General features: G+C 55.6%; 1 protein-coding gene across 1 annotated transcript in view; it reads right to left on the bottom strand.

The window, feature by feature from the left end:
• JPH3 (junctophilin 3) overlaps positions 1–10,114 on the bottom strand; it is a 46,255-nt gene extending 36,141 nt beyond the window's left edge. Inside the window, exon 1 of the mRNA XM_058813641.1 lies at positions 9,733–10,114. Within this exon, the coding sequence (XP_058669624.1) occupies positions 9,733–10,114 (382 nt within the window). The remainder of the gene's footprint in view (positions 1–9,732) is intronic.
• Positions 10,115–12,121: the final 2,007 nt, after the last annotated feature.

The raw sequence follows: 12,121 nt of genomic DNA, 5'->3' as shown, positions 1-12,121 counted from the left end.
CACCTCTGGGTGGTTCTTTTGCACTGGGCCAAAAGGACAAGGAGAGAGAGGAAAGTCTTGGACATGGAAAGTCAAGATAAAGGTGAGGAAGTGGCCACGTCCATGCCAAGCAGAGCTAAGGGGAGGGCACAGCCTGAGGCTAAGAGAAAACAACTGCAATTATCCCAAAGGATGGATTGGAGAGAAAAACCCTATTTCAGAAATAACTGCTGAAGTGTAAGAAAGGGAAAGACATGGGAAAGACATCCTCAAGGAGAGGATGTGGGGCTGCTCAGGTACGTGGGGTTTCCTCAGCCTTGAGGTGGGATCATGCACTTGGACATAAACCTGCTCCATGATGTTGGAAGGAGATAAAAGTAAAGATTTTTTTGGGTTGGAATTAGTACATTTTCTTTCCCACTCTGCCCATACCCAAGATTTGGCATTTTGTAGTCACTGAGCCCTCTGGCCCCACTCCAGGAACACCATTAAGGAGAAGCTTCACAGCTGCTCCCAGGCTTTTCCCAAACCCACAGGGCTGGTTCTGTGTCCTGCAGGATGAACCCTTTGGCAAACACAGGGATAAAGCCCACGGGAGGTTTGCACATCTCCTCATCTGGAGACACCCAGGCAGGAATTTGGGATGTTGTGAAGCACTTTGAGGGCAGCGGACACATTGTGTCATTATCACACAGAATAAGACAAATTCTTAATAACACAAATAATTCTCACAAATAAATCTTCTCAAATAACGCAAATAACACAGATCACCCAGAATAAGACAAATTTGGAAAAAATTTGGACAAGTTTGGAAAGAATTCCTTCTCCATCCCTAACTCTGAGTTAAAACCCAAGCATGCAGGGTCAATATTCCCAGGTTAGATAAAATAATCAGGAAAAGGGATGCAGCTTCCCAGCTTTATCTGCAAAATGGGAGCAGGAGGCTGCAAAGGGCAGGAGCTCTGTCCCATCCTTGAGGCCCAGCCAGTTCCTCCTGGTGCAGTGGCTGTGCTGGGCACCCCAAAATCCCCAGCACCCCAAAATCCCCAGCTCCCCAAAATCCCAGGGATCTGGGGGACGTGGTCCAAAGTGCCCCTCCACTTTTCCAAGCCAAAGCAATTAGGTTTTACAAATTGCTGATTTATCTCACAGAGGATCCTTGCTGGCGTGCTCAGCCCCCCTCTTATCTGTGGCCTCTGCAGCATATTAATTAAAGATGTCCGATGGCAATAATTAGGCTGGGCTCTTGAATTCCAACCAGAGGAGGGAGTTTTACAGATATCCCCTTCCAGCTGCTCAGTATCACAGAGCCCAGGAGGATTCACACCCAAATCATCCCAGGAACACCCATCCCAAAGGGGAGAAGGAGAAAAAGGAGGGCTGGAGGGTGCTCACCCAGCCTCAGCTCTGATGCTGTGACAGTGGGGACATCCTTGCTGGCCATCCCTGGGAATTGATGGGGAAAATGTGCCCCCAAATGTTCTGCCTGACTCTGTGGGGACTCCTGAGCACAGGAGCAGAGAATTCCAGAACGGTTTGCGTGGGAAGGGATCTTAAAATTCCTGTTGTTCTCGCCCCCTGCCACGGCAGGGACACCTTCCACCATCCCAGATTGTTCCAAACCCTCTCCAATCCAGCCTTGGGCACTGCCAGGGATCCAGGGGCAGCCACAGCTGCTCTGGGCACCTGTGCCAGGGCCTGCCCACCCTGCAGGGAACAATTCCTAACTCCCAATATCCCATCCAGCCCTGCCCTCTGGCAGTGGGAGCCATTCCCTGTGTCCTGTCCCTCCATCCTTGTCCCCAGTCCCTCTCCAGCTCTCCTGGAGCCCCTTTAGGGGCTCTGAGCTCTCCCTGGAGCTTCTCCTGTCCAGGTGAGCACCCCCAGCTCTCCCAGCCTGGCTCCAGCCCTGGAATTGCTCCAGCAGCTCCACATCTTCTCACACAGGGAAGCCCCAGAGCTGGAAAATCACTTCAGGTGGGGTTTCAGAGGGGGAGATCCCCTCCCTCAACCCCCCGGTCACTGCATGGATGTGGGGACACATTTCCTGCCAGGACTCCCATCCTGGGCTGCCCACTGTGCCCAGCTGTGTGACTGCCATGCCCTGCCCTGCCCTGTGCCCAGCTGCTGCCCTCATCCCCAAACCTGCCCCAAACCCCCACGGGCATGGCAGGGATGGCAGGAGGTGCCACCCGCCCTGCCCACCTGGGGATGTGGGGATCAGTGACCCTGCCTGTGCCCAGCACCACAGCGATTGGGAACCCACAGCAAATGATCCCCTCCAGCCCTGCCAAGGCTTTCCACGCTGAAAACACAGTCAGATGCTTCTGCTGTGGCTGCTAATTTGCCAAAAATATGCTCTGGTAACTGCTTACACAGGGGGAAGGAATAAAGTATGGATTTTTGAGTATGCAAATGGAATCTGCAGGCAGCAGCACGTGATGGGTGTTAGTCATAGTGCTAATGCTGGGTGCATCCAGACAGGGTGGGCACAGCCAGGCCTGGGCAGCCAGGCAGGCCAGGGAGGAGAGGATGAGGAGGATGAGGGCTGCCAGAATGAAATCTGATGTAAATAAATAGGAAAAAATTACAGCTCGTGTGAGCATGGTCAGCTTGTACATCTAAGGGCAGGGAGCCTCCATCTAAAGGAATCAAGCAGTGGAGCTGCTGGGTTTGGGTGAGGTTTGGAGGAAGGAGATGGGTCTGGAAGGGGTGGGGATTGAGCAGGGATGGGTTTGGAACAGCCAGAAGCTCTGCAGGAGCTGGGGGCTGCAGGAGGAGATGGATTTCCACAGCCTCACGCCTCCTCCTCCTCCTCCTGCTCCTCCTCCTCTGGATGCAAATAACAACACAAGTATTTCTGGCTGAAATCCCATGGAACAGGGATTGCTGAGCCCTTCTCCTTGGGGAAAATCACAGGTGGCAAAATTGTTCCTCAGGGGGGTATGAGCCCCATCCCAAATGCAGGGACACATTTATGTCCCATTGCCTGTCCCAAGGATGCTCTGCAAGGAGCAGGTGAAGGCTCCTCCCTCACTGGAAACATTAAAAAAAATAAATAAATCTTGTGTGGAAATGAATGTTTTCCAAGGCATTTCAGCTATTTGCTTCAAGGGGAAGATCTCTGTTCCTCTGTTTCTCTGTTCCTCTGTTCCTCAGGAAGAACCAAGCCTGTCCTGAGCATCCCCTCCCTCTCCTCACTGCTGCTGCACCTCCTGCTTCCCCAGACCTGTTGGGAAGTGCCTTTCCCAGCCAGAATTGAAGGAAAGGCTTCAAAAACCCACAATAAAGACAATCAAATCTTGGCTTCACTGATTCTGATGGGGCTCATGGTGCCTCTCAGGCCAGTTGTAATTCCTGTTAAAAGCTCCAGGTCCTGCAGTCAGGGGAAACACAACTTTTAAAAGGAAATAAACAAAGAAAGATATTTCATACTGTCTGGCCTGGGAGTGGGTTTGTCAAGAGGGAAAGTCAAGGAGGCATCATCCCCATCATCCCCTGGTGAAATGGAGCCAGGGTTTTCCCAGGGCAGCCGAATCCCTGCAGATTCAGCTGGGCTCCAAAGCAGGATCAGGTTTTATCCCCAGGGATGCAAAGCACTTCAGGATATTGCTCAGCACCTTCATTAAGGCCAATGTGCCTCTCTCAGAAGGCAGAGTGGAATCAGGCTAATGCTCATTCCCTTCATCCCCCCTGCTCTAATCCTGCCCCAAACCCTGGGGTGTCTCCTGTTCCCAGCAGAGATCCAGGAGCAGGGGCTGATCCCAGCCTGGGGGCACTGCTGGGTTTGGGGCTGCATCCCCCTGAGGGCTGGGAGATGCTCAGAGGGGTGGATGAGGCTGAGCCCCCCCTGGATCAGGGCTGGAGGAGGGAAGAGGCAAGAGCAGGTTCATTTATTCCCTGTGAAATAAATAATGGAATCACAGAGAGGTTTGGGTGGGAAGGGAGCTTAAATCTCATCCCACCCCTGCCATGGGCAGGGACACCTTCCACTGTGCCAGATTGCTCCAGAGCCCTCCAGCCTGGCCCTGGACACTTCCAGACCATTATTCCTGCCAGGGAAACACCCTGCAGGCCCCAGGTGATGCCCTGAGCGGGAAATAATACCTTTGTGGTGATCATCTTCTTGTGGAAATCAGCAAAATGAGGGGCCTTGCTCTGGCTGTTCACTCATTCATGAAAATTCATGATGCTCTGCTGTGTGCTGGGAGCGAGTGCAACCTCTTCAGGGAATAATGTTGGGGAAACAGTGGCTGTTCTCAGGGAATGCTCATGCATCCAATGCAATTTTTAGGGATTTTTGATGCATAGGCCAGAATCTGTCTTTGAAAAGCCAATATCAAGCCCCAAAATATAAACATTTGCCTTTCAAATTTTGTGTCCTGCAAGCTCCTGGTTTTATTTTTTTTTTTTTTTGTTAAAAATAATTTAATTGTGAGTTAAACACAATTCACAAGCTGAATCCAGGGGCAGATAACCATCAAGACTCTCCTGTAACTCCTGCAAACTCCTACAAAAAAATCCTTTCTTGCTCAGGAGTTCAATGAATGCCAAAACCAGACCCAAAGAGACAAAAAATCTCCCAAGGCAGATGCCAAACCCCAGAATTCACCCCTTAGAGACCATCCCCAAGCCCAGCCTGCCCAGCTCCTCCATCTCCAAGCCATGCCTGCTTTAATACAGCTCATTCATCTACGTCAGCGTTACCTGACTCAAAGCATTCAAAATTCATCAGGTTCATTTTAAAATCGAGGCATTTTTAAGCAGAAGGCATTTTTAGCTCTTGTCTGCTGCTTCCCCAGCCTGGAAGAATGACTTTTCTGCAATAGCCTGGGTGGAAACCTTGCTTCCAAACTGAAGCTGAAAATCTTGCAAAATCACATGATTCCACAAGCTGGAGCTTCTAAAGGGGAAAAAAAAAACCCGTTCAGCTCCAGGAGCAGATGTCACCCAACCACAGGAGCCCCATGGGATATCAAATCACATGCAAATACCCTGAGATTTGCATTCAAAGCCATGAGAACCCACCCCAGGGCAGTGACATGAGCGCTGTGCTTCAGGGCTGGAGGCAGTGGGCAGGGAGAGGGGTTTGCTGGGCTCCCCAAGGCTGGGATCCTGCACAGCTCCCTGGAGAATCCCAGCCTGGATCAAGGACTCGGGAAGATGGAGTGAGGGTCTGAGGCCTGCCTGGCAATTTCTGCCTCATGTTCTTTTCTCCGAGGTCAAAATCCTTCTTCCTCTGTCCTGAGCTGTACCTGAAACTAAGCAGCATGTTCCAGTGAGAGAAGTAATTACCATGAGTTCATAGCATGTATTTTTAATGAGGCTGGTCAGAACCTTCATTTAGTATTTTGATTCATTTTTCTGCGCTCGGCAGCTCCTGACGTCTCCGCTTTTGCTCTCCTGGAACCACTGCAAGCAGCTCCCAGGCCCAACCCAGACAGTGAGCAGCTCCATCACCAAAATCCTGACTTTTTGAATTGATTTTCAGGGTCTAGGGGGGCTGTTGGGAGCAGCTCTGGGTGCTGCAGGAGCGGGAGGATGGAGGATCAGGGCGCTCCTGGATTTGCTTGTTTCCGCCCACTGTTTGAAGTGCATCAACAATTCCTTCCCGGCAGCAAAACAAGGCAGAGCTGGTACTTTTAAGGTAATTCTGACATCCGTGCTATGAATAGATCCTGAGGGAAATTTGCCCTCTCTCCTGGGTTCCCTGTGCAGGAGCTCAGGGGAAGGCAGGGCTGGGGAGAGGCCCCAGGCCGCTGGCACTGTGGGATCTGGGAATGGTTTGGGGTGGAAGGGACATTAAAGGTGTCCCATTCCAACCCTCCTGGCTGGTGGTGGCTCATCCCAAAGCGTGGCTCTGCTCAGGTGAGGGGATGCTGCCCCTTCCCATGCAGGCAGGTCTCACACAGCATTCCCGCTCCATCCCCCTGGAGCAGCAATTCATGCTGGCTTTTGGGAAATATTCCACGCTTTTCCCCTCCCCAGCCTCTCCCCAGACATTTGGTGGGTAGCTCCTGGTGCACCTGCTCAGGGAGGTGTCACCAGTGGCACTGCAGGGCTGAGAAAGTGGGACATGGAGCAGGACAGGCTGGCAGGGCCCCACCCCAGCAGCTCCCTGTGCTCCCCTCTCCCCACGGCAGGAACATTTCCCAGCCCGGGCCAAGAAAACCCACTTGCCTACTCAGTCAGTGCTAACAATGCAAACACTAATTACATTTCCCTCACCTATCAAAGGATGATTCATTTTAGGTGAGTGGGCACGGAGATTACACAAGATGAACAGCGCCGTGCGACCGCGCGGCCCTGTCGGGGCAGCCCTCCGAGAAACAGGGATTTAGGGACATTCAGGATGGGGACAGGATGGCAACAGGGTGAGGCTGGTTCACAGCAGGCACCCCCAGCCTGTCCCATTCCCTCAGGGATGCAGTGGGTGCCCAGGATGGGGCCGGTCCCATCCCAGAGCCCTGTCTGGTTCAGGATCCCAGTTGTTCAGCTGGGAAGAGGTGGGAGGAGGAGGAAACCAGCATTGCTAGGGATGGAAAGGGCAAAACCAGATCTGGAGGCTTCCTTCAGCCACCCCATCTCATCCAGCCCCACCAAAGCCATGATGGTTTCAGCAGCTCAGCCCAAACCCAAGGCAGAGGATTCCCATGGGAAGGCTGGAGCTACAACTCCAGCTGTCCCTGGAGTGAAATCACTGAGATCCCCACAGCATCCCAGGCAGAAGCATCTGTGATGTCTCTTGATCTCCAGACCTGATTAGAAGGTCTCCAGCCTTCTGCCCCAGGTCCCCCAGCCCCACTGACAGCATCCCCAGCCCCACAGAGCTGCAGATCCAGGTGGGCGCAGCCCCTTTCCCTGGAGCAAGGGAGCAATTCCTGCTCCCACTCCGCAGCTGGGCTGAATCAGACAAGTGCTTCAACTCCAGCTCCCAATCCTTGGGAGCCTGCTTTATGTAACACCAGGTGCTCTGGAGGGGCCCAGGAGGTTTTTTAGGCAGCAAGACGAGGCTGTACCAGCAGTGTGGGGATGTCTGAGTGCGCGAGGCCACGGGGACAGCAGGACGGCGCAGGGGCCGCGTGCCAGCCGTGCCAGGGCCGCATGGATGGGCACCAATCCCCGGGGCTGGGGGAGCAGGGTTTGCTCTGCTGGGGGTCAGGAGCGAGTGGGAAGGGCGTGGGGGGCTGCTGGGCGTGGGGGGCCGGGCGTGGGGCGCGCGGCGGGCGCGGCGTGGGAGGTGTGAGCTCGGCAAGCTGCGCGCGGGGGCAGCGCTGCCGCGGGGCTGGCGGGAGCCCCCGGGCCACCGAGTGCCACCCCCGGCACCCAGCACACCCAGGATCCAGCAGGGAGACACCAACAGCCCCCCCAGCACAGGCTGCCCTTCCCCCTGCAATGGGAAAACTGGAGCAAATCCCTGGGTTCTGGGGCTCCCCGAGCATCGCTGCGCATTTAGGGCCCCATCCCCGAGCCAGGGATGGGGAGCTAAAAAAAAAAAAAATGATGTTCAAGGGATGAATATTTATCTGTGGGTGGCAAGTGACAGATGCTGGGGCGAGGATTCTTGGGTACTTCAGTTTGCTGGAGGTAATAACTGGAATAGATTAATGAGAAACATCCTTCCCTACCGTTGCCTCCCCGGTGCCACCGCTCCCGCACACAGCGGCCTCTGGGACCCAAACACACAAAGTTCAGCGAGGCTTGCTGTCCAAAAAGGCTGGAGATGCCCAGCTCTGGTGGTTTCCACCCAGAATGGAGCCAGGCAGCTGGAAAGGGCCGTGGCCTCTGGGTGCTGGGAGCTGAGTTGGTGGAAGTGGCCTTGGAGGCGGCTGTGGCCCAGCTGAGGTGGGGGAAGTTGCTGTGGAGGAGCATCCACAGTTACCAGCACCCTGCATTCCCCCAGCACGGCATCCCTTCCTCCTTGGAAGGTTTGCAGAGTCCCAGGGGGAGCATTTTGCCACAGACCCTGCCCTTTCCCAGCACTGCTCCTCTTCCCTCCTCCCGAAATCGCAAACATGCGACGACGACGTCGCTTTTGGGTCCCCAAGCGCCGGGAAGCTGGGCTGGCCTGACAAGATGGAAGGAAAAGCTGTTTCCTTCGGGTAGCTTCTCAGAAAAGGCTGAAACTGCTGCTAAGCCACCCCAGGGTGGGGATGCTGCCCAGGTTTCCCTAAAAAACGCTGCTCTGCAGAGGATGGGGAGCGTGCCGGGGCGGGGGCACGTGCGTGGCCGGGGACAGGGCCAGCCCTGCAACACCCAGCCCTCAGAGACCTGTAGTTAGTCCAGACTTGTGTCTGTCCTCCCTCAAACCTCCCAGGCAGGGGCTGGGTGCCAGGAGGAGACAGCACCCACGTTGGGAGCAAGCAGAAACCCCCCCACAGCCCCTCCTGAGCGCCTCGGATGTGGGAGACGGCGACGATTCCCTGCCCAAGCTTTATTTTTGACTGAAGGACTGCTGGGATTTATCCATGGCTTCCAAACACACATCCCAGCTCAGTCCCCAGCATCCTTCCAGGCAGCTGAAACAAAAGGTTGCAGCTCTCTTTTTCTCTGGGAGAAAACAACCGGCACCGAATTATCATTAAAAATCCCGAGGCGGTTCCACCTCTCCCTGCGGGAGCACAGAAAAAAAGCAGCTGCAGGTGAGGTTCAACCTCCCCTCCCTGTGCAACCACAAAGCAGCAAACTGGGCTTTCCAGAGCAAGGTCTTGCAGCACCTTTCAGCAGGGCTGCGATGGAGCTTCCCGACGCTGCAATTTCCCCACCGGAGCCGTATGGAAAACCATAACATCCTAAAAATAACCCGGGAGCTGCTTTAGGAGGCCTCCATTCCCGGGAAAAGCAGGGGCCAGCGGAGCCCAGGGCCCCCCAGCTGCTGGCAGGTAGGCCTGCCTCGGATTATGGTGGCAATTCCCATTGTGGAAGGAGCCCCAGCCCAGGAGAGAGGATGATACAGCCACTTCCAGCACGGCGCCAGCTGTTTCTCCCAGTTCAGCCCTAAAGCTTGTTAGCCCAGCAATTTTTTTGGGTTTGATCGCTCCAATTGGGTTTTCTTGTTTTTCCTCTAATCCCAGTTTCCCCTCAGCATCTCGTTAAGCCGTGTTGACGGCAGAGAAGAGCTCTGGTGATCCCTCTGAGCCCCTACGCTAAGCATTAAGCCGTAAACTAGGAATGTAAGACTCTTGTCTGAATTAAAGTCTTTTCCCTGGCATCACTGAGCGTGGAGTTGCCTTTGGAGGGGCTGGAGGAGGAGCAGAGCCCCCCACCCCTGGCTGGGAGCTCTCCCCCCCTGATCCCCCCCCCCACACACACACTGCCTCCATCCTGCCCCGCGTTGTTCCCATGCAAATCCTACAGGTTCCAGTGGTGCAGTCAGAAGTGCCAATCCCATGTGCAACTTGGCTTGTGTCCCCAAGGCCTGGCCCACCCCGTGCTCCGACCCCTCTGGGCCAGAGCTGGGCATCCCCCCACCAGCACAGCCCCTTCCACATCCCAAAAACCTGCTTGAGGAGAGCAAGGAGGGAGGACCCAGCGCCCAGAGACCCCATGGAACATTTGAGGCTACCTGTGGCAAAGAGCTGGGCTGGTGCCACGCTGGGCTGGTTCCTCCTCCCCTGCAGGGTGGGAGCATCCCTTGATCCACGGCAGCAGGTTGCAAACTCCCAGAGTCCAACCCAAACCCCTCTGGGAGCATCTCCCCACCACCCTCCACCCCACCTGCCCCAGCTAGGAAGGGATCAATGCATCACCTACCTCCATCTGAGTAGGTCTCTGTCCCGTAGCCATCCTGTAATCCATTGCTCCAGGTGCCTTCGTACTTGGCCCCGTTTCCAGTGCATTCCCGGACCCCGTACCGTCCCTTAAATCCATGGGTCCACTCTCCTTTGTACACCCACTTCCCTTTGCTCTCCATGCCAATGCCATGGCGCTTGCCCTGCGCCCAGGTGCCCTGGTAAGTGTTGCCACTGGGCCAAGTGTAGACCCCCAGCACCTCAAAGCCGTGACTCCAGGAGCCCGAATATTCACCTTGACCCTTCGGGCCGGTACAGATTCCATGGCCATGAGCCTTTCCGTCCTCCCAGCCTCCACAGTACGACCCTCCATCGTCAAAATTAAACCTTCCCCCACTGGACATGCATGTAATTCGGTTTGCAAATCTCCCGAAAGGTGAAAAAAAAAAAAAAAAAAAAAGGGAAAAAAAAAAAAAAGAATAGGAAGAAATGCAGGAAATAAAATGCGAACGATGACTTGGGGAAAAAGAAATAAAAGAAATAAATAAAAATTTAAAAAATTAAATCAAATCGAACTCAATTGAAATCATGCACCAGATCCAGGGAGCTGCTTAAGCCAGTTTCTTGTGATTATTCATTCTCTGGGAGTATGTTGAGGATCAGTTCTCTCTTCCCCTGCTGTGGAAACAGGATCATTAAAAAAAAAAAAAAATAGCAGCAAGAACAGCAGCAGCTATTGGATTTTGGTGCAAACGACTCCACCTAAAAACCATCCAAGGCAGGGAACGGGGGTGGGGGAAAAGGAGAAAAAAAAAAAAAAAAAAAAAAAAAAAGAAAAAAAAAAAAAAAAAAAGAGGCCAAATGCCAAGAGAAGGGAAAGAGGGTAAAAAAAAAAAAAAAAAAAAAAAAAAAAAAGGGAAAAAGCGAGCGCTGGGCAGCCCCGGGGGGAGGATGCTCAGAGCCCCCGCGGAGCCCCCCGCCGCCGGCCGGGCTGGCTGGGGCGCAGGGCCGGGGGCAGCGGCGGGCGCGGCGGCATCGCGGGGCTCGGCACGGCAGCGGCAGCGGCAGCGGCAGCAGCAGCAATGCGGAGCCTCCTCCGCCGCCCTCCCGCACGGCTCCCGGCCGCTCCCGCACCGCGCACCGCGCACGCCCCGCGCCCTCCCCCGCGCCGCAACGCTCAGTGCCGGGGGGCCGCGCCCGGCCCTGCCCGCATCCCGGCCCGCGGGGGCCCGCGCCGCCTGCCCCGGCCCGCGCTCGGCGCTCCCGACGGGGATAAATCCCGCTCGGCAGCGAGCAGGATCCCGGGCTCGCCGCTCTGCCTCGGCTTTCTCCCGGCGCCGGGCTCAGGGTGGATTTAAAGAGACAGGAACTGCGTCGCCTTCGCCTCGCAGCCCAGCAGGGCCGCAGCCCCCCGCAGCCTCCCGGGATGCTCCCGCAGTTTTATTGATCGCTCCGGCTCTCCCCGGCGGGGCGGAGAGGGGCCGGCATCCCCCGTGGGCGGGCGGCTGGGAGACGCCGGGCATGGGCCGAGCGGCGCCGGGGTCCGGGCAGAGCCCGCTCGGAGGCGGCCCGGGCGCGCCGCAGCTGCAGCGCGGGCCGGTTGTTGTTTATTGATGGAGAGGCCGCGCTGCGCTTCGCCCCGGGCTGGGGACAGCGCTCCGGGCTGGGTCCGGATCCGCCGGGTGCCGCTCCCCTGCCTCCAGCACCGCGCATCCCACCGCGATCCTCCCAGCCCACCGGGAGCCCCTCCGCGCTCCGCTCCCCGATATCGGGGATTTTCTCCCTGGGATTTTTCTCCCTGGGATTTTTCTCCCCGGGTTTTTTCTCCCTGGGTTTTTCCTCCTCTCCTGGAATCCTCGCGTTGTGCCCCCGGAGCAGGCGGGGTCCGGCTCCGCTGGCGCATCCCCCTGGATCGGAACGTGCCGAAATCTTTTTTGGCACCGGGATGCGTGTGCGGGTCCGTGTGCCTGCAAATATCGATGTGTTTGTGTTAATACACCAGGGGATTCACGCACCACTATTAAAGGGGGAGCTGTGCTGGAGAATGATTTCAAAGATGCTCACAAGTGCTTATAAAGCAAAACCTGCGAGATGGAGGAAAAACTCAGCTCTTCCCCAAAATCTCGGATTTCACCACCAGCGTTACTGGAGTGGGGGTTTTGAGCCAGACCCACCTTGGCCAGGACTCCAAGGAAAAAACAAAACAAAACCAAACAGAACAAGCAGTGTAACTGCTGGTGATGGAAACCCGCGGGATTCGGGCTGTGCATCCCCTCCGAAAGGCTCCTGTGCTCGGTACCTGCCTCTCTGCCCACCCACCCGCAACTTTCAGCCTGTGGCTTCCCACTCAGTTGGTTTTTTTTTTCCCTCTCTCGATGCATTTTCTTGTCCATCCATGGAAACACATCACC

Source organism: Ammospiza caudacuta, chromosome 13 (assembly GCF_027887145.1).
Source record: "Ammospiza caudacuta isolate bAmmCau1 chromosome 13, bAmmCau1.pri, whole genome shotgun sequence".
NCBI lineage: Eukaryota > Metazoa > Chordata > Aves > Passeriformes > Passerellidae > Ammospiza > Ammospiza caudacuta.
This window is presented reverse-complemented; position numbering and strand designations above follow the sequence as displayed.